Source organism: Mycena indigotica (genome assembly GCF_014461135.1).
Source record: "Mycena indigotica strain 171206Taipei chromosome Unknown Mind.scaff0015, whole genome shotgun sequence".
Classification (NCBI taxonomy): domain Eukaryota; kingdom Fungi; phylum Basidiomycota; class Agaricomycetes; order Agaricales; family Mycenaceae; genus Mycena; species Mycena indigotica.
The window spans coordinates 399,865-421,197 of NW_023503014.1; the positions used below are offsets into that span (position 1 = coordinate 399,865).

Genomic DNA, 21,333 nt, shown 5'->3' on the forward strand with positions numbered 1-21,333 from the left:
CCAATTTCAAATTTACGAGTACTGTACTCGGGTGATCACGTAACACAGAACGCGTATGTGACACGACGAGCACAGCTTTCCCATCTTTCTTCCCGACAACCATCATGGCAGGACCTTCATCGATACATTGGCTATTTTCGTTTTTGGAGTCGTCGCCACTCGGACGCGATAGCTTCTGCCACGTCCACGCGCGGAATCTGTCACCGAATTAAATTAGCTCGTGACGCACGATGCACTGGCACTGGCATGCGGTGCCTCATGACCACTGGGGAGGCTATATATGGCCGCACGTTTGCCAGTAAGCGTCTTTCTCCTTCACTCTTTGCGCCGCCACTCATATTCAGCCATGGTTCTTCGCGCTTTCGCTGTCGCGGCGCTGCTGGCCTCGACATACGCCGCAAGTGTCCCCAGCCCGCAGGAGAGATGCGGTGGTGCTGCACAACCGTCGTGCAATCGGGCGGTGCCACGCGCCACGGTCTGCAATGGGCATGCCCAGCTCTGCGGGCGAAGCTACGGGAATGTCACCTTCATGGGCTCCCATGACTCGGCTTTTTTCAGCAGCGACCCGTTTGCGCGTATGTCCCTCGGTTTCCTCCCTGGTGGACGGGCTCACAGTTCCCATAGTTGCCCGCGACCAGGAGGTCGACATCCCCACGCAGCTGGGGCTGGGGGTGCGCATGCTGCAATCTCAGGCGCACATGAACGGTGGTGTAATCCATTTCTGCCACACCAGTGCGTGAGATCTTGTAATATGACTGACGGTAACTTGCAACGACAGGCTGTGCGCTGTTCGACGGAGGCACAGTGCTTGCATACCTACAAACAGTCAAGTCTTGGCTCGACGCGAATCCCAACGAGGTGCTCACTCTCCTCTTCACAAACCCCGAGGGGCTGTCGATTCCCAACGTATGGGCGCCGGCGTTTGTCCAGTCAGGTGCGTATCCATGGTCATTCTTAGCTAATCGCTCATCTAGGAACTGTAGGTATTGCGAGCATTGCCTTCGTACCGCCACAGAACCCGATGCCTCAGTCTGCCTGGCCGACGTTGGGCAGCATGATTGATTCGGGCAAGCGCGTCGTCATATTCCTCGATGCGGGAGCGGATGGCAGCGACGGCACACCCGTCAATTACATCCTCCCGGAGTTTACTCAAGTACGTACGCTCACTTTGCACTGCTTCATTCTCCGACCTTTCGTTCGCTTAGATCTGGGAGACACCCTTTGACAGCACCAACGCGGCCTTCCCGTGCTCCGTCGACCGCATCGACACCAGCAAGCTCTCCGTTGCGGACCACATGTACATCATCAACCATTTCCTCGACATCGACATATTCGGGATCCTGCTCAGCGACCCCGAAGAGGCGGGGACGACGAACGGAGTATCTTCGTAAGTTGCCAGGCTCCTTTATCTCGGACCGAAACATCAATGCACTTCTAGAATTGTTGCGGACGCGCACGGCTGTGTGCCACTGTCCCAGGCGAACCGCCTCCCGAATTTTGTGCTGCTTGATTTCGTCAACTTAGGAACGGGGATGGCGGCGATCAATCAGTTGAATGGGGTGTCTTGAAAATGGTTTGAATGTATTTATAGTCACCGCTGGGTTTCTGTTGGAAGCTTGATTATGATTAGCACATAGAACCCGTTTCAATCATTCGCGCTGACTTGGTTTGGATGCAAGACGGTTGGGCTCAAGTTGCGTTGGAACACAGCTTTGGTAAGTAATCCTGATCGTGATATCAATAGGGTACCATTTACGACTGCAAACGATGCAGCTGCATTCCTGCAAGATTGGGGTAGTTACCACTTCTTGATCTCCATTTGCGCATCATGCGAAATGTCAGCAAGACATTCATCTCCTTACCCAGCCTGAGTTCCCTCTTGATCTAATAAGTATCTGTGTATTCAGCCGAGGAATTGAAAAAAGGAGGATTTTTAAAAAAAAATTCTAATTAAGGTAATAATGTAATAATGAAACAAAAAAGGGCCACCTTTATTTGTTGGAGAAAATGGATCAAAGGAAGACATGATAAGTAGAACAACAATCTTATAACAAAAAAAGCAATCAACATTGTAATACAAAAAAAAAGCCTCTTATGCCCAGATATACTCCATTTTTCCCACATAGGCACCCTTTTTATACTACAATCTGAGAAGCATTTTTCTCTTTAAATTCCTTTCCTATCTAGTTGACATTTCTTAAACCTTTTTTTCTACCCTATAAAAGTCACCATTTTTGCACCCATTATTACCTTCATTAAAATTTTAAAAAAATCCTTGAGTTTTGTCCTGAGTCCTCGGGGTGATTGGCTGCTTTACATTTGACTATGTAAAGTCTTAGTTAACCTCAATAAACTAATTATCCATTCTGCGTAATGTATCCTGAACGAGCGGAGGTGAAACTATCAACTATCTAGGTACTATAATACAACCACGTGCGATTAAGCGTTATTTTCTTCCCCCGTTTTGCCCTTCTCCACGTCGCCCTTCTCCTGCGCTGGACCAGTTTTCTCGATCTTCAGGTTCTTGATGAACAGCGACGCGAGCAGCGCAAGCCCCGCCACAGGAACACCCACAACAAACACGATCCTTAGCGCCTCCGTGTAGCTCCGCACGACGCCGGGGATCATGGCCGGGGGCAGCGCCTCGTATATCGCCGTCGGGCTCTCCTTGACGATCACAGACGGCGCCTCGGGTGCGTACTTGGCGAGGAACTTAGTCAGCTCGGACGCGAAGACGGGCTCCGCAACGCCGAGGCCAACCGTGCCGCCCAAGAACTGGCCGAACGACGCCATGGAGGTCGCCTGCCCAAGCAGCCGCGCCTCCGCCTTGGACTTGAACTCGACCTGGATCGCGAGCAGCGAGTTCTGCATGCCCATGCCGGTTCCAACACCCGCAAGAATTTGAAAGCCGATGATTTTGGCAGACGACGTTGACGCGGAGATCGTGTACAGCAGCCCAGACCCAATGGCGAGGAAGATTGGCGCCGCCACCAAGAACGGGTAATACCGCCCAAATCGTCCAACAATCTGGTCAAAGTCACTGATAACAAAACAAATTACACAAAATTGCGCCGCACCTGTCCACTTCCGATAACAGACAATACTGTGCCGAGCATAAACGGCAACAAGTCGATGCCCGATTTCGTGGCAGAGTGGTGGCGCGCCGCCTGGTAGAAGATGGGGATGTAATACGAGAAGAGCAGGAGCGAGAAGCGCGTGAGGAACGCATACGATATAATGGCGTATATCGAGCGGCTCTTGAAGATTGCCGTGGGGACCATCGCGCGCTCGCCGAGCCACACCTCCCAGCCGACAAAGCCGATCGCCAAGACGCCAAAGAGCACAAAGGTCACGATAACCGCCGCGTCGTTCCACGGTTTCGTGTTCCCGCCCCACTGCAGCGCGAGGATGAGGCATGTGACAAAGGCGGAGGCGAGCAGCATGCCGAGATAGTCCATCCGCAGCACCTGGTCGCGAAGGTGGCGCCATGTACGTTGGGCTGGGTCAGATCCGAGCGGGGGCGAAGCCTTAAGCAGGAAGGTGACGACGGTGAGGGAGACGCCGCCAAAGGGAAGGTTGATATAGAAGCACCATCGCCAGCTGACCTGTATTTTGTTGTTAGCGCAAAAACAAAAGTTGTTTCTGAGCACGCACATGGTCGGTGAAGGCCCCTCCAATTAATGGCCCGACAATACTCGACAGGCCGAATACAGCGCCGAATAGGCCAAACAGCCGCGGACGGTCTTCGAGCCGGGTTACCTGTGAGATGATTTGGATCATGGAGACAACTATTAGGCAAGTAAGTAACTCAGCGAGAAGGGAAAGGAAAGACATACAGATGCCTGCTGCTCCGATACCCGACACCGTCCGCCCCGCGATGAGGGAATCAACGCCCTGCGAACGTGGTCAGCAAATATTGAGAGTCAGGACGACTACTCACTTGGGCAAGGCCGCACACCAATGACCCGACCTCGAAGATTGTTATCGCCGCAAGGAGCGTGTACTTCGCGGGGAATATCCGGAGCAGCTGGCCGTAGAAGAGCAGGAAAACGGTCTGGGCGAGGACGAAGGAGGTCGCCACCCAGCCCTGGAGGGAGAACGAGTCAAAGTCGGAGGCGATGCGGGGGGAGGGCAGTGGCGAGGATGCTAGTTGGTGTGAGCAGGGGGAAAACATAGTGTAGAGCACGCACGTCTGATCGAGGGCCACCAAGAGGACGGAGAGCAGCCTTGGCGGAGAGTCAGGTAGCGAAAAGAGTGAGAAGGCCACGTACATGGCAATGAACACCACCGCAAGCTTAGACCCCGTCAAAATCGTGTCCGCATCCACCTGAGGGGCAGGGGCAGCGGAAGGAGAAGCAGCCTCTGGCTTGGTGTCGGTCATCGTGTGGTCGTCAGAGGAGCGCTGGGTGTCTACGTCCGCCATGGTCTGAGCGCTAGTGATGCCGCGGAGGGCTCAGGTCACAGTTTTTAAAGCGGCTCCCAGTGAGAGAATGAGAAAGCAGCGCGGAGCGACGCCACGTCCTCCTCAGTGCCGCATCCGCCAATTCGTGAGAGATTCACGCACGCCTGATGACGTGACGGGTAATCGGCCTCAGCTGGCGGCCCAGCGCAGAAAACCCCCCGAAACGCTTGGCACTCGGATATTTCGGTCCGTGAAGTAGGACATACGTAGCGAAGAGTTGCAGGTTGGAAAATCGCTGGCTAGCCAGCTTGTAGGCGTAGGGACGCAGTTGCCAGAGGCTCAGGGAAATGTGCGCACGTAAGGAAGATTGGTCATAGTGAAAACAAGATGACGCGTCGATCGCGGAGAAACTGTCGAACGAATATAGTGGGTTGCTATATTTATATAGCCTGCAGGTTTCAACGAGCTCGCTGCGAGCATGCGAGAGTAGGTGATCCACTTTCGATGTATGTATGTACCAGTGACGCAGGGCCAATGACAGCCCCACGAATCGGCCCGAGGACTCGCTAAGTAATGTCCGATGGGTTCGGGATCAAACAGTCTAAAGAAGCGGGGGTAGTTGGGGAGTAGAGAACGTCCGCGGTGGTGGGCGCCGCCGGGTACTTTGCCCCGAGGGCGACTACATAGGCACGCAGACTTCAATTTAGCCTTGCCTCGACCGCTTTCCACAATTTATGCCACCGCTTCTCGCGGTCATACCGCAGCCAGTGGTCCGGCAGCTCGTTCACCCCGTAGTCGAATTCCTCCTCGTCTTCATCCGAGTCCGAGTCAAAACCTTCGCTGTACTCCCCCGCGGTCGCAATCGCGCGCAAGTGCGGGAACAGCGCCGCAAGGTAACGCGCCACGCGCCGCGGCTTCAAGTTGTCTACCAGAAACGGCGAGTTCTGGACGTCGAGCCGCGTGAGCGGATGCTCTCTTGCTGGCACTGATAACTCCACTGACTCGACGGCAAAGCGCAAAGTGAGCGCCTGCAACGCGGGACATTCGCGCTGGAGGCTGGCCAGGCTTTTCAGCGAACACGCAGGGCGATGGACAGCGGCGGGACCGAGCAACGTGATCGTTTCGGCGGCTGGCCAGGCGCGGGCCAGGTCTTCAAGGAAGTCATCGTCAATGTCACCGCCAAAGCCCAGCGCGGATGCGACCGTCACGTGGCGTAACGATTTGAAGGCGGGGGAGAGAAGTAGACGCAATGTTTCGGCCGGGAGGACATATAGCTCTGGGTCGTCCAGCAGTCTGATGGAGTCCTCGTCGTAGATGTCCTGGACAGCGAGCGACAGTACCTCGAGCGTTGCGTTGCCCAAACACGCTGCGAGAGCCCCGAAGAGGTCGTGTTGTCCATCCGCAGTGGGGTACGGCTGAAATTCAACCTGGAACGAGCGTAGCGGCACGCCGGGACGGAGGCGCTGCAGGAAACGAGCGACAAGCGGCGTATCCTCATGGGTAATGGAAAGTTCTTGCAACTCAGGGAAGGGCCATACTTCCGACGAGTCGAGTGCCAATGCTCTCGGGAGGACATCCAACGCAAGCGAATGTAGCGAGGCGAGTCGTGAAAGGCAGCTGAGCCCGGCCATACTCAACGTCGGTACATGTAGATTAGTCAAGGGGGCGCTGCAGAGAGTAAGTGTGATGATGAAGCGGGAGATGGGCTCCAGAAAGACATGGTGGACCTGCGGGGTGTTGGGGAAAACTGAATGAGACGTGGATGGGGGTGTCCGGGTTGCTCCTTCAGTGAGCGTGAGGGAACGCAGCCGACATGGGGAGTCGGAGATTCTTTCGAGGAGCAGGGGAAGCCGCGTTCCAAGCTTGTATGCCTCGACGACGATGTGAGAGACGGACGTGCGTAGGAACAGGTCGATATAATCGGCATTACGGTCCCAAACGAGTGTGTTGAGGTTTCTGAACATGGTGATCGGGAGATGGGATGCAAGGGTAGGGAGCACTACGTCGAGTGAGGGGTTACTCCCAACGACAATGAGTTCGCGAATATGAGCTTCGTAGGCACGGATGCGGTCCCAATCGCTGTCACGAAGGCGTCGAGCATACTTGAGGACCTAACAAACGGCATGTAGCGCAATAATGAGACATGGAGGAAGGCGCACCATCGTCATCCTCGGAGGAGATCCGAGAGACCGTGTGTCCCATGCATCGTCAGGCCAAAGACGAAGGACGGCGCTGAGAGGGACAGTACGCCACAGCTGGCGTAAAGCAGATCCGTAGAAAGCCCGACACGTGCAAGCAAGGCGTACAAGCTCGCTCCCCGGCTGGTACTCGTACACCTCGCTCAGTGGCGGAAGTGGTCGATGTAAGCTTTCGCAGATGAAGTCCAGCAGTTCTGGAACGCGCAGGGCGGCATGCATGGGGGAGGGAGGCTGGATAAGCGCCCGTCAGGTAGAGCTTTATAGGCAGAGCGAGGTTTCCCAGTCAGTGAAGATGACAGTTTGGGAAGAAAACCCCATCATCCTCCCACGCCGCCACGGCGTCAAGCCCCGAATCCGGATCGTCACGTGTCCTGCTGACAGGTGCTGCCGTAATCGAAGCCTTTTTGCTCTTGACCACCATGCACGAATCTCTGCGCCTGTCCAATGTGCAGCGACTGCCGGTCCGTCTTAGGGTAAAGTTCTTCTACCTCATCTGTCTGCCTTTCCCGCAACATTCTCCAGATTCTGTCAGAGCGCGCCGTCCGGAAACCCTTCGATATGAATCCCCTGCTGCGCACTCTGCACCAAGTCGCTGGTCCACAGCGTATCTTGCTGCTCCCCGTCTTTTATGCAAATATCGACGACAGCTTTATGCCTTCGCTCTTGAACGATGAATTCCTGCAGGACGCTTCCAGCCTCTGCGCCATTCTTTCACGCGTTAAACAAGCATTCGAAGGTTTATTTATGCTCTCTAACACGCAAGACATTCCTCTCGATGCATTGGAACCCGTATGGCTGCGTTGCTGGGCTTGGGTCCAGTTTCTGGAGATGTATAATCGAAACTGGCGCCCCGTAGAACGATACGCCGAGCTTACCAGCTTGTTGATATCCCTCATCTATCAGCTTGTGCAACGGGCAGTGATTGCCCAAGAGGCCTCTTTGGCTGGCGGCAGGAACACAGGGGCCTTGGAAGGGCCAGAGGCCTCTTTTCAGGAGGCCCTTGGGGCCCTTTTGATCATGATCATCAATTTTTGATCCTCCATTCCCTCTGTGTTGACTTGGTTCTTGCATTCATAGGCATGCACAGTGTACTTATATGCAGTAGTTACAATACTGCTCTTTGTTGGCCAAGGCAACACTCTCACCACCCAAAGTGACACTTTAGACTGACTTCGCAGTATTTAATTTTTCACTTTGTACTACCCTTTTCACTTCACTCTCTGCCTATATCATCGTCCATAGAGTGACACAAAGTGAAATAACATGAAGTGAAGTGAGATGACACTCCAAGGTCGAGAATTCTCATTCCCACCGCCATAGTCCCGAGAGGGCAATGAAAGTGAAGTGAGATGAAGTGACACAACAGCCCTCCAGTATCTTTTGTGTCCGGTAGCAAGTGTCGAAGTGACACTGAGGTGAAGTGAGATGAAAGTGAAAGTCGTCGGTCAAAGGGACAGTGCGACAATGCAAGGTGGTCATGAAAAGGTCATAAATTGTACAGCACCGTATACTGAAGCACCGGATATATGTACTCATTGAATCAATAGCCTCCACCACACAATAATCGAGCCTTCTGGAAGTAAATTTGGTCAGACCAAGATTGCGAGTGAGGAACTCTGCTTACTGGTTCATATGCAACTTCATATTGATCATCCCAGCTGAAACCATCAGGCAATGGCTTTCCATGAGCAACGAAGTAGCTCCCCCGGTTCAGGCGAATGATACGCCCAGGAACCAAATCCGAATTGTCGTTGTCCGTATTGTGCTGCCCTCGACGCAGACGCTTCTTCGGTGGAGCTTCCTCTTCCTCGTTGTCGTTCTGATGTGCGCGCTTTGTCGGAGGAATATTTGGTTCTTGCTCATTTTTACGCTTCGTGCTTCCACGGGGTTTGCGAGTTGCAGTCTTTACAGGTTTCTTGGTCTTGGGCGTGGGAGGTGGTGGTGTCAGCGGAGAGGAAGGTGCCGAAGAATGTGCAGGACGAATGGGAGTTTGGAGCAAAGGCAGTTTTCCCGTTGTCCCCGGGCCGGCCTCTTTGTCAGCAGAAACCGTCTCGCCCTCCTTCTTCCCCCCTTGTCGAGCAATAGGCCGCGAGAAATCAACATCTTGCTGTTGCTTTTTCGATGGAGAAGATGGTGTAGGAGATGGGAGAACAGCAAGGTTACTCTTGCCTTTGCGAGGCCTTGTTTCGATAGCCAATCGTTCGCCTTTGCCTTGGGCCTCTAGTGCAGCATGGTAGAGATTTCGTACAGCTTGCTGGTCGGCTTCGGCAAGTGGAATAGGCTCTGTGTTGTCCTCAGCTGAGATGATAATCTCCAGCTTGTTCGACTCCAATTCTTGCTCTAGCGCTTGTTAATTCACTTCTAAACAATCTATGGAAGAAACTCACCAAAGTAGGACTCCAGAATAGCAATACCCTCCATTGTACTGAGTGTCTTGATGTCAAGGGACACTAGTGACAATGCACCGTCTTGACTTTGTGTCGGATAACCTATTTCAAGAAGTCAATGTCAAACCGAAGGAAACAGGAAAGGAATGTACGAAATAGTGATTTGCGTGCCCATTTACGCACATTGCGAGCTTCCGCGTCGGTGAGGTTGAACGCTGGAGCCGAAATAGTGGTGTTGGTAACCAGGACTCTGAATTAGAAACGATTAGTGGATACGACGCAAGGATAGGTAGCTCCGAACACTTTGTGGTTGATATTCCCTTCGTAATCACGTATGTTGCTGAGAACAATAAAGGACGCATCGCCAAGTTGATTATGGCCAGACCCAATAAGCGATTGAAGTACCGCAGTGACTATCTCTCCAGAGCGCGCTTGATTACTACACATGTTTTCAGTGACACGTTCGGATAAGACAAGACTGAGGCTTACTCTTTCACCGACTGAGCAATTTCTTCCTGAGATGGGCCTTCAGCACGTCGGGCATTCTCCACCTTTGCTTTGGCTTCCCATTCCTCCTTCTCGTTCTCATTCAACTCCTTCCACTTTGCATCTCCAATTTCATGCCACAGACGAAGTAGTTCCCCCGTTGTCGAATCTCCTGACATCTTGGCACGCAATTCGTCCCGCTCCGCCTTGATTTGGTCTGTATGACTCAACTTGAAGAAGTCGTGTCCGTTGGTGCGTGGAACGGGCTTGGGTGGGGGGACAAGAGGCGGCAACGCTGCAGCTTTACGTCCTTTACGGGCTTGGTGGCCAGCAGCGTTGTTGAGTTTGTTGTACATCGCCTGCGCAATTGTTAGCGACACAATGAAACGGAACCGTGAAAACATACTGCAAGTAGCTGAGACTCCCGATACAAGGGTACCTCGTTTGCAAACTTCTTCTTCAGCATCGCAAAAAGTTCGTTGTTTGCATATTCTTTGCCGTCCTTTTTCCCGGTTTCCTCTGCCTGATGTTGGTTGTACAAGGGCTGTAGTATATCCTTCATATAGCGTCCCATCTCCTGGATAATCTTGTCATTCTTATTGGATAGAGCGAAGTCCCGAAGAGTGCTTGGGGCTGGGGTGGTGTTAGTAGCCATTGCGGGTGTAGGTGGGTCTCCTGACGCACCAACAAGCCATATTATACTGCAGATAGTCAATGCGACGCCAACCACCGCTTTTGCCATCGTCTCAAGCACCATTCCAAGCGACGTCCCATCCGTTGGTTAGAGCGCTCTCTTGGAAGAGGTAAAAGCAGTTGATGTGACACACTGTCACAGATTTCAGATAATATGACAAAACGACTTGCAAAATATTATACATTTGGAACGGTCGATAAATATTCTACATTGGAGCCTTGAACTCAACAGCTGACCAGTAGTCCCAGTCTCGGAGCGTCGTTACTCCCTTCACACGTATCAAGATGGGTTTACGATACGTCCCATATGCACTTGCCCAGTGTTGTGCTTCCCATTGGCCCAATAAATGGGAAAAGCGTTCAATCTTCCCTCCCTCTAGTCCAATCTCACCGAGTAGCATCCTCAATGCCGCAAAATCAAACTTTCCTCCGTTAGTTGGGATCGCAATACTGCTCGGAATGGAATGATTCTGAAAGCCCCCCGTAAGTATTGCACAAGTCGATAAACAGACTATTACACTTGTCCACGCAATAATTAGTCGGTTGCAAGGAGAACCAGGTATGACAGGCTGTGCGGCTAAGGGTGTCTTGCGAGTTGGGTGAATTGGCGGAGGTGTGCTCGAGCGGTTTGGTTCAACCTGAATTAGGATCAGCGAAATATATGCTTGGTGAGAGACTATGCAAACATGTTGTTTTTTCCTTGGTGCAAGAGAGGGAGGTGAAAGAGAGCGGCGATTTCGCTAAACAAGTGCTCAGAAACACTTCCACACTAAATGAGCCCACCTACTTTGAGTGGCGTACGGGCAGTCTGATTTTGCTCGCGCATGTTCAATTGCAACTTAAAGCATTGGCCAACAGAGCCTGGAGTATTTGTACCATAAGCTTTGGTCAAAGTGTCGGCCTAGGTCAATGCAGTGATAGCCAAAGCTCGAAGTCTGATTGCACGCTCAAAACAGATCTATTCGGAGTCTTCCTCCTCGGACGAGACGACAACAATACTATTATCCTGAGCCCCATACAAACTGCGACGCTGCAGCTCGTCTTCCACATCTGCATCGGCGAACATGCGCGTGTCTTCCTCGAAGTCAATTGGTCCAAGTGAGAAGCGTGATGGACCGGCAATTGGACCGGTCGTATGGTCTTTTCTCTGTCGCTTTTTCGGGCTCGGAGATGGTAAGATAGTGTCCGCCTTGCGCTTACCTATCAGAAAGTGTTATGAAGAAGTGGACGGCGATTTGAAAGAGTACACACCATGATGGTGCATATTTGCACGGTCATATGCAGCATCAGCTCGTAAAATCCACGTCTGCATCCCAACACATGTCTTGTCCTGTAAACCCCTCGCTCGATACAGGACTATGCTGCCGTTTCCTTTGAGATTAAAGCTGTCGAGGACCCGTTCTTGAGTCCAGTTCTTGCGGCGAGGAGAATAGCGTTCAAATGTGATCGGGGACTCGGCAGCGATGTTTGCGATGGTTGCGATGTTGAAATGCGTGATATCGAAGCATTCCGGAAGGCGAATATTGAGCTTTTGCTTCATCGGTGGCTCACGGTCAGTCCATACACAAACTTGTAGTTGCAGGGCTGACTACGTGTCAGTGCTGCCCAACGCAAGAATAAAGAAAGCCTGCCTGCTGCGGTATCTACCATATATTCGTCTGGGTCATATGCGTCACATTCAGATGGTATTTCTTCAACCTCATCTTCGCTGGAGCACCTCAGGCTACCCCTACCTGGTACCTCTTAGGCTTAATCGAACCCACGGAACCCTGGGCCTAAGAGGTACCAAATCCATGGTATCACCCATGGGGGTGGTACTATCCACAAATTGTGGATGGTACCATGGGTGTCACACAACCCATGACCATGGTTCCATCCATACAGCCTTGGGTGCATCCATGGCTGTGTGGATGGTACCATGGTGCTTTGCCTGATTTGGATGGTGGGGTGAATGCCTTGTAGCTCGCTCAAATCTGGCTCAAAAAATAAGCGCTTTGGTGCAGCCGGTAGGTCTCCCCCCGGGCTCTTTGATCCAATCACCTAGTGACGGGAAAGTCACTGGTTTGGCTGGAAGGTGCTTCTGGCATATTTTAGGAAAAATACCCTTGCAATGCTATTGCCTTGGCTTTTGGGTTGTCTGATTTGCACTAGAAAAATGAGATATTTTTGCTCTTCAAGACAGGCCAAGTCCCATGAGATTTGCTTGGCAGACTATGGAGTTTTGAATATTTTTTGATTTTTCTGGCTTTTGATTAGTTGGCAGTTCGGGCATCATAAATGGGTAGTAGGCAGGCTAGAGTACATGGAAAGTGATGTACAGTATGTCTAGAGTATGTACTACATGCTCCCACCCAGTTGGCCATGCCCCCACTCCTTGGCCTTTGCAGGGTATTGGGCGCTGGGGGAGCCGATCGGCCATCACTGATGGCATCAATCCGACCGGCATGTTTGATTTGGATGCATCCATGGTGCCAGGCAGATGGGGCCATGGATGCATCCATGGCTGGGCTTGATACCATGCATGGATGCATCCATAGGTAGTTTTGAAATTATCTGTGGTACCATCCATCTCACATGGATGGTACCACAGTCATGGTTAATACCATAATGGATGCAACCACTGGCATATGTGGATGCAGCCACGGGCAACTTGGATCAAACTGTGGGTACATCCATATGGACATGGTTGCATCCACATATGGATGGTACCATAGCACATGGTTGCATCCACACTTCCTGTATAGATACATCCATACACTAGTGGTACTATCCAAGGCCCATATGGTCCTCTATGTCCCTGGTAATACTAAGTAACCTTGGTATGATCCGATATAATCAAGTTCTGTCAAAGGACATCAGTTAATATAGTAGTTATGGCATGACAAAACAAATATACTATGCAAACATACTATATATGCAAGAAAATTAGAGTTTTCATAAGGGATTATTTCAAGATGACAAAATGTCACCAGGTCCTGCTATTACATCAAAGCTGGCTATTCCAAGTACTTGGATAACTTTTTCAGTAACCTTGAGTAGTAGCTTTATTGTTATACCAGTACTAATGAGGTGTCATCTCACTAATTGGAGAACTCATAACCACAAGTACCTTAATAACAGTATTTCTATCTTTTGACAATGGAATGTCTGTAAGGCAACCCTGGAGGCCCGAAATCAGGGTCCTAGCAGGGGAGGATCCAGTGGCAGGCAAATACACAGGAAGCTGACCTAGCAGGAAGGATCCAAAGAGAAGAAACCCTAAGGGTCCGCCTGCTAGGTAGCTGAACTATATACTATGCTCTTGATACACCAAGTGTGATCATTGCTCCAAGCAGTATGCCTGTGCCATGTCGCAGGCCAGGTCCTAGGGGAATCTCTATGGCAGGGCAGCGATGTGCCTGATGGAGGTGGTGATATGCTCACTAGAGTCAGAATCAGACTCGGAATTGGCGGGCCGAAGGGGAGGTTCCTCTGATAATGTCATTAATAATTATTATTCATACTGGGATTTCCACCCAAAAATGGGTGCTTAAGTAGGATTGATTCGCAATAAATGATGGACAAAAAGATATATATTTCAAATGACTTGGAAAAATAGCAATAAAACTCTACGAAAGTAGACTTGATTTTTTAAGAAATTGGGGAATACTTATATTAAGTTATCATATTGGACTCAACTTAAAGCTGATATCAGCTAACAATTTTTAAATGGGCTAAATATGCCATAAGATATAAGACTATATATATTAAAAATCAGAGACAGGACCAAAGTGTACGTGATATATCTGAAATAAGTGATAAAATGCAATTGAGTCATAATAATGTGACACCATGTTTTGACAACTTATTGGGTTCAAATAAGGTGCACTTATTGTCTACTGATTTCATTACTAACCATATGTAAGTTTGGCTATCATACCTAGTATTTTAATATCAATCTGTCAATAACTCACTCATAGATAGGGAGTTCTCACTAAAGTTAAAGTTGGAACTATATACAGAGGGTTGCTTCTATTAGGACACTCACAGTTCACATCTCTCATACCATATCTTTCAGGTATGTAATCTCTAGTGATTCCCCACTAGACCTATGAATACTATAACTCATGATATATGCAGTCTAGCTGTAATCTGCCACACACACACACACACACACACACACACACACACACACACATACTTGAATTGATTTCTGGGATGAACTGGGGAACAGTAAAAGACAGATTGAGTGTGAACTGGTTTATATGAATGATGAGGTTGATAGACTGAGTATCAGACCTTCAGAGGAGCTCTAAATTTCTAGTAGAACTCTCTCCTGTAATCAATTCAACACCTAAAATGTATTATAAAAGGTAGCTGAATAGGGTGAAAGAGAGGTCTTAGCTGTTATAACTAGTGATTGTTTAATTTCAAGTGTGATTCCACACTTGAACCTAGGAATCTCTCCTAGTACTATTATCAGTATTATCCATCCATTCAATAATAAGTTCACCATAGCAAAGGTAGCTGAACAGAGGATGAAAGAGAGATCTTAGCTATTAAAACTAGTCATTGTTCAATTTTAAGTAAAATGCAAGACTTGAATAGAGAGTTTGTGCAGAGCCACCAGAGGCCACCTGGTGACATTTTCGCTGTGTGCTGCCATGTGGCTCTGGTGGCTGTGGTGGCTCTCAGGCTGACAAGTCTTATATTATATTCCATCTTGCCTGCTATAGCTATGGAGTAACTCATACTACTGTCCTTTTGTTGGCTTACAGACTCTGTCAATAGCGTGTAAGGTGGAGTGGGGGTTATAATACCTTCTGTACATTTCTGTCAGCATATCTGGATTACTGTTGATAGTTAGTAGAAGAGAATGATGTGATGATTATAATATCTTATGGTAGCATGACTTCAATTTAGTCTAAGCCACCAGAGCCACCGGTACCACAGATAATTTCAAAACTACCTATGGATGCATCCATGCATGGTATCAAGCCCAGCCATGGATGCATCCATGGCCCCATCTGCCTGGCACCATGGATGCATCCAAATCAAACATGCCGGTCGGATTGATGCCATCAGTGATGGCCGATCGGCTCCCCCAGCGCCCAATACCCTGCAAAGGCCAAGGAGTGGGGGCATGGCCAACTGGGTGGGAGCATGTAGTACATACTCTAGACATACTGTACATCACTTTCCATGTACTCTAGCCTGCCTACTACCCATTTATGATGCCCGAACTGCCAACTAATCAAAAGCCAGAAAAATCAAAAAATATTCAAAACTCCATAGTCTGCCAAGCAAATCTCATGGGACTTGGCCTGTCTTGAAGAGCAAAAATATCTCATTTTTCTAGTGCAAATCAGACAACCCAAAAGCCAAGGCAATAGCATTGCAAGGGTATTTTTCCTAAAATATGCCAGAAGCACCTTCCAGCCAAACCAGTGACTTTCCCGTCACTAGGTGATTGGATCAAAGAGCCCGGGGGGAGACCTACCGGCTGCACCAAAGCGCTTATTTTTTGAGCCAGATTTGAGCGAGCTACAAGGCATTCACCCCACCATCCAAATCAGGCAAAGCACCATGGTACCATCCACACAGCCATGGATGCACCCAAGGCTGTATGGATGGAACCATGGTCATGGGTTGTGTGACACCCATGGTACCATCCACAATTTGTGGATAGTACCACCCCCATGGGTGATACCATGGATTTGGTACCTCTTAGGCCCAGGGTTCCGTGGGTTCGATTAAGCCTAAGAGGTACCAGGTAGGGGTAGCCTGAGGTGGCTGGAGTCAGTATTAATGCCAATAATCTGTGTGAGCATCTACCTGGAGAGGTTTGCCGTTTCATCTTCCCTGTGTATGTCGCACCGTGACTGTTTATTTCTTGAGGGGCAATACCAGTATATGCTGCGAGCTGCGTCATAAGCTTGTGAAAGTATAGCTTCTCAGCCATTGCTACAAATCGTGAGTGGACAACTCGATTTTCAAAGCGAGATTTACTGATGGGAAATTTTCGTGGTATACCAGCTGGATGTGCCGTAGCTAAACCTCGCTCAAGTGCTTGAATAAGTTCATGCAAATGGCTCTGCGCTTTCACTAGATTTGAGCTTTGAGTAATGGAGGCAATTCATAAGCAGTCAACTACGCACCTTGTCGCTTAATCGATGATTTCCCCTTCGGAGTACTCTTCAGCTCCATCCCATACACGAATATCTTCTCCCATGCAGCCATCACAACCGATTCTGGGTGGAGCGGTCCCGATGGTAGGACAGAGCAGGTATCATTAGTCTTGCCCTTTGGAGCGATACACTAGGTATTATAAGTGTCAGGAAAGTATCAACAGTCTCGCGAACCTTGTGAGTTTGCTGACCAAGTCTTTCGAGTCGCCCATCTGTTGCTTGATTGATTGTTGTTTGGTGAATATAGCCATTAGGACATTCTCCTGGGCCATGTTCGGCATTGGGAGGGAATAGTTGATGGTGAAGAGCAGCCATCGGTGAAAGGGAGTCGTGACGAGACATTGTGAGTATGAATTGGTTAGGTAGCAGAGTGTCGTACCGACTCTTATACCCTATCGACACAATAAGATACCACCAGCATTATTGTTAATGCTGAGGCCAGGTTTGAGCGTTGACATGGTCAGTCGACAAGCGCAGTCGCTCTGGCATACTGCTGATGTGATGCTCCCGAGAGCCACGTGCCGCGCTCCTCTTTCTCTTGCCATGTCGCCCCCGGAAAAGAGCACCCACAATCTCCAGAAGGGAGAGCAATTCTTCGGAGCATCCTGGATGATTATGCACACTGTCAGCACGTAAGTTGAATCTAACATTGGCAAAGTATCCAATATTGACCCAATTCAGGATGTCTTACGACGTTTCTTGTAGCGGAAACTGGCAAGGTGAAGCCGTCGAGACCGCCTGGTTGAAATCTGTGTGCGTCCTTCTTTCGGAACCATCGGGTATCGGACATGACCAGTCTCAGCAGCGTCGAAGGCTCAAAGCCCGTCACAGTCCTTCCAGTCGAAGAACCAGCGCCAGATATCCACCCAGTCGAAGAACCGGCGCAAGACGATGACGATGATGAAGGCCCTCCACCATTGGAAACTGTTCATACTGATACTCACTCTCATGTTTCCTATTTACTCAGACGAAAGTAGTGTATCTGTTGTCTCAATCTGGTTAACAATAAGTCTGTCATGACGTCAAAATCCGAGATTGATCTTTCTTATTTCCGTCATGTCGCAATATCAGCAAGTTGCAGTGCGAAAACGAGGAAGACCTCGGAAGATCAATGTTCAAGAGCAGAGTATACCCAACAACTCTGACGACGAAATGTACGACCAAGCCATCCCAGCAGTCCGCACAGCTTCTGGCGAGCTTCTTGACTTGGCCACCGAATCAATCTCAGATGTCGATGAGCCAGCACCATCTATTCCCAGCAAGCCCAAGCGTAGTCAGGTATGTTTTTCATGTCCTAGCTCCGAGAACCAGGCCTCAACAAATTAGGGTGCATCCGCAAAGCTTCATGATGCAATGGAGCGGCTTCCGAGCCTTCGCAAACAACTCACCCAAAGCTTGCATGGAAATCCGTGTATCGGTCGCCTATGCCAATGCGGAGAGCCCGGTCTCTTTACATGTACGCAATGTGTGGGTCGGCAGATGCTCTGCAAGGCGTGTGTTGTACACCAACATATCCGTCACCCATTTCATCGCATCTTCGAATGGAAACAGGACACATATGGTGCTGCATTCAGTCCCGTCTCTCTTATTGACCTTGGGCTTGTCTGGAGCGCCTGTATGAATGGATTTTCTCCGTGTCCTTATGCGCCAGATGATCATATACCCCCCTCGAAACTAACCGTCGCTGCTGTCAATGGCCTTCATCTTGTCGCCGTACGTTTTTGTGGCTGTCGAAAACCTGATTCGGAGAAGCTGTATGAGCGATGGGAACAGCTTATTCAACTACGCTTATTTCCGGCGACATTTGCACTCCCCAGAACGGCATTCGACTTCGATGCTCTGGAGCAGTTCCATGTCCAGTCGCTCACCTCTAAAATCACTGCCTACGACTACATTCGCTCACTCGAAAAGCTTACTGATGTGGCATTTCCTCATGATGTCACCGTATGTGTATATATCTGGCTCTGTGTTTTATTAGGCTGAATTTTGTCAGGACCGGTATCGAGAATTTGCGAGATCATTCCGAATATGGCGATTCTTGACTCTAGAACGACGCTCAGGCCAGGAACATGGAATCGATGAACATGTTCCCCACCGAACAGGTGGTGGTCTTGCGGTTCGCTGTCCAGCTTGCCCAGAAATTGAGTTCAATATCTCGGAACAAGAGATCGAAGCACTTCCAGATGAACTCAAGTACGTGAATCTGTCCGGTGCTTCCATGGCTCTAGACTGACTGTACTGGAGGTATACGAGCCGTCTTGTTCTATCTGCAGACGCGAATTTCAAAGCACAGCGTAAAAACAAGAAGACCAAGGAAGACTCTGCCGATGTCGCACTCAATGGTGGACATGCATTCTTCCCGGACGACAAGCTTTTTGGAGAATATCTCAAGGCCGCCACGTCCGCCAAGGCCCGAGATCCAAATCCAGAGCCTGAAGGCATTATCTGCAACCATTTCAACGCAAAAACGCTGCAGAACATGGCAAAATTCAAGAATGTTGTCATCTCTGGTGTTGTCGCTATTCAGTGTGCTCGACATGGATTTTTCCTTCCTGGTGCTATGGTTGATCTCACAAAGGGAGAGGCGTACGTTTTATCTGGTCTCTGTGTCACGCTCACTCGAATTACAGGTATGCAAATACTGACTTCACTCTCTGTGGAGTCATTGCCGAAAATCATAGGAACAAGAACATTGTCGTCACGTACGATATCTGGTGTCAATATGGGATTAATCTCCCCAAACGTGTTGAAAAATTCTTTCGAACACTCTCACCGGTGGCGAAACTTCTTTTTCGGTGCGATTCCAAAAATGCATATCCACAACCACCGCGAATTTTGCGAGCTAATCTTCAATCTTAATTGGCTTGTTGGTATGGGTTTGATAACGGGGGAAATGATAGAATCGTCGTGGGCGGAGTTGAATCTAACAGCGGGCAGTACTAAGGAGCAAAATCATGGGAATCGGCATGATTCTCTTGACGAAGCCTGCAACAATTGGAACTGGGATAAGTTCATTCGCCTCGGTATGCGCTTCATCTACCACTAAGCAATGGCTAATATGTTGCAATCTGGCCAGCCGAAACCCTTTCACGACTGTACTGCGATGCAAGGCTCCAGCTACGAAAACGTGAGGACGATTACAACGGCCATCGGAGCACGATTTCTGCCAAGAAGTTAGCAGAATGGGATGCACTTGCTGTGAAGAACACCTTTGATGCCAACGGAAAGGTGGTTGACTGTCCCTTTGAGCTTAAGCTGAAGAATGGTATCGACACTGCTTAGTCTGATCGAAGCGATACCAAACTGATTGTCTCTTGTAGGGCCACCGACTCACCAGGCCGCATACAAGAAGTTGATTGAGGAAGAAATATCCAACGAAAAGCGACGACTTGGCTCCTTCGAGGGTGACTCAGCAATTATCGCTGTCGGTCTTGCGATTGAAAAAGACCAGTATGTGGTTGCATTTAGGCTGTTTACGACTGACAGTGACTCGTTTTTTTAGATGCTCTGTGGCTCGACTAGTTGCTGCCAAACACATGGACCAAGAGGAACTCATTTCAACCAGACGAAATCAACTTGTTGCCAAGCTGAATGACTTCCGTCAAATCCTTTGTGAACGCGTTCCACTACTCAAGTCCCTACTGGAGAGCGTAATAGCCCAGAAGCCAGAGACAGCACGTCTGTTCCTACCGTCCGAGTTCTCTTGTATTCAACAAGATGAATACGATTTATCGGCTTTGGCATTCACCGAATACGCATTGAGAGAGGGAATGGCTCATGATCTACTACAGGACATTCGTAACGCCATCTGCGCCTTCAATATCACCATCGCCTTCAAAAAAGCCAACATCCACGGTACTGGCGCAAATACTCGAGCACAAACATATGCAATGGTACAGTACAACGACATTCGGATTCTTGCCACAGGATATAAGGTCCAACGCGAGGCACTGATGAAGCTAGGGCTTCCTGCCAATGACCCGGTGCTCCAACCCTTGCTGAAGAAACATCTGCGGGGGGAAAGACGGCCAAGCGCTCAAAGCTGGACAATCACGGGAAGTCGAATCATGGATTTGGAGGGTCGGGCGTCCACAGGGGATGTCAGAAACACAGAAAGAAGAATGGCAAATTGAAAGTAGGCCATTGATTTTCGCCAGACAGTCCGCTGCTTATCGATATTTATAGTGGACCGGATGCGATACTTCCGCTTACGGGCATCAGTTGACCGTGCTACGGAGGAGACCCACATACTGGACGCCGAATTCAAGCGTTGCAAACGAGCATTCACGCGGTACACAGACATATGGGCAACATTGGCGAAAACCCATAAGGACGGGGAAATGGGGAAGTCTGCTTACGCCACAAAGCAAGCACGAATGTTCGCGAAGTTTGCAGATCGTATCACGGGAGCGTGGTCTTCGTTAGATGAGGTATATGCGAGTGCCTTGAAGCGTCAGGAGAAGCGGGACGCAGAGCAAGCCGCCAAAGACGAACAGGAAGCCAAGCACGATATAGAGAAGGGCGACGAGGAGTTGTTTGAGGTCGAGTTAGTCCGAGACTTGCACACAACATAGTGGAAGTGGCAGTCCTGTTCAATGTATTCGAATAATGTCTGAGTGAGTGTGCGAGCGTGAGTCGCGAAGGCAACAATGCTGACTGGGGCCATTCAACTTTTCCGAGCCCAACTCAGTCACACTGCCATTGTAGGCAAGCACTTTGAAGTTCAAGGCAGCGTGGTATTTGCATTTGGGAGACTGATGGGCAGAGTTTGGAGGTCGGGGCAATGTGGAAGGAGCCAGCAAAGATCGAAGACAGTGCTTGGTCCTGCTGTCACGTGTGACAGACTGCTCAACGATGGCCATGCAGATCAACGCTTTGAGCTAGTGGTACCGCTTGGGCACAACGGCTATGGTTGTTCATTGTGCTGGATGGCGCCATTGTCTGTGCCAAGCCTCTTCCAGACGTATAAAAGCTGTACAAGCTTCTGGAGGCAAGCCCCA

At 49.8% G+C, this 21,333-nt stretch overlaps 4 protein-coding genes across 4 annotated transcripts; 2 read left to right on the forward strand and 2 right to left on the reverse strand.

Annotated features, from left to right (window-relative positions):
- Nucleotides 1–108: 108 nt before the first annotated feature.
- MIND_01331200 (PLC-like phosphodiesterase) lies at nucleotides 109–1,568 on the forward strand (the record flags this gene model as incomplete). Its single annotated transcript, XM_037369760.1, has 7 exons — nucleotides 109–298; nucleotides 345–575; nucleotides 625–732; nucleotides 779–934; nucleotides 975–1,153; nucleotides 1,206–1,387; nucleotides 1,439–1,568. The coding sequence occupies exons 1-7, from the start codon at nucleotides 247–249 to the stop codon at nucleotides 1,566–1,568; spliced, it is 1,038 nt and encodes a 345-aa protein (XP_037213756.1). The 5' UTR covers nucleotides 109–246.
- An 871-nt stretch (nucleotides 1,569–2,439) lies between these two features.
- On the reverse strand, nucleotides 2,440–4,423 carry MIND_01331300 (Major facilitator transporter-like protein; the record flags this gene model as incomplete). The annotated part of the gene is made up of 5 exons (XM_037369761.1): nucleotides 2,440–3,027; nucleotides 3,078–3,605; nucleotides 3,655–3,894; nucleotides 3,941–4,226; nucleotides 4,272–4,423. 5 exons carry the CDS (start codon nucleotides 4,421–4,423, stop codon nucleotides 2,440–2,442), a joined length of 1,794 nt encoding a protein of 597 aa, XP_037213757.1.
- A 677-nt stretch (nucleotides 4,424–5,100) lies between these two features.
- MIND_01331400 (uncharacterized protein) lies at nucleotides 5,101–6,819 on the reverse strand (the record flags this gene model as incomplete). The annotated part of the gene is made up of 2 exons (XM_037369762.1): nucleotides 5,101–6,513; nucleotides 6,562–6,819. The coding sequence occupies 2 exons, from the start codon at nucleotides 6,817–6,819 to the stop codon at nucleotides 5,101–5,103; spliced, it is 1,671 nt and encodes a 556-aa protein (XP_037213758.1).
- A 10,570-nt stretch (nucleotides 6,820–17,389) lies between these two features.
- On the forward strand, nucleotides 17,390–20,907 carry MIND_01331500 (uncharacterized protein; the record flags this gene model as incomplete). The annotated part of the gene is made up of 11 exons (XM_037369763.1): nucleotides 17,390–17,611; nucleotides 17,660–18,046; nucleotides 18,086–18,277; nucleotides 18,327–18,526; nucleotides 18,578–18,919; nucleotides 18,964–19,128; nucleotides 19,271–19,356; nucleotides 19,410–19,598; nucleotides 19,654–19,783; nucleotides 19,836–20,433; nucleotides 20,491–20,907. The coding sequence occupies 11 exons, from the start codon at nucleotides 17,390–17,392 to the stop codon at nucleotides 20,905–20,907; spliced, it is 2,928 nt and encodes a 975-aa protein (XP_037213759.1).
- Between the last annotated feature and the right edge of the window lie 426 nt (nucleotides 20,908–21,333).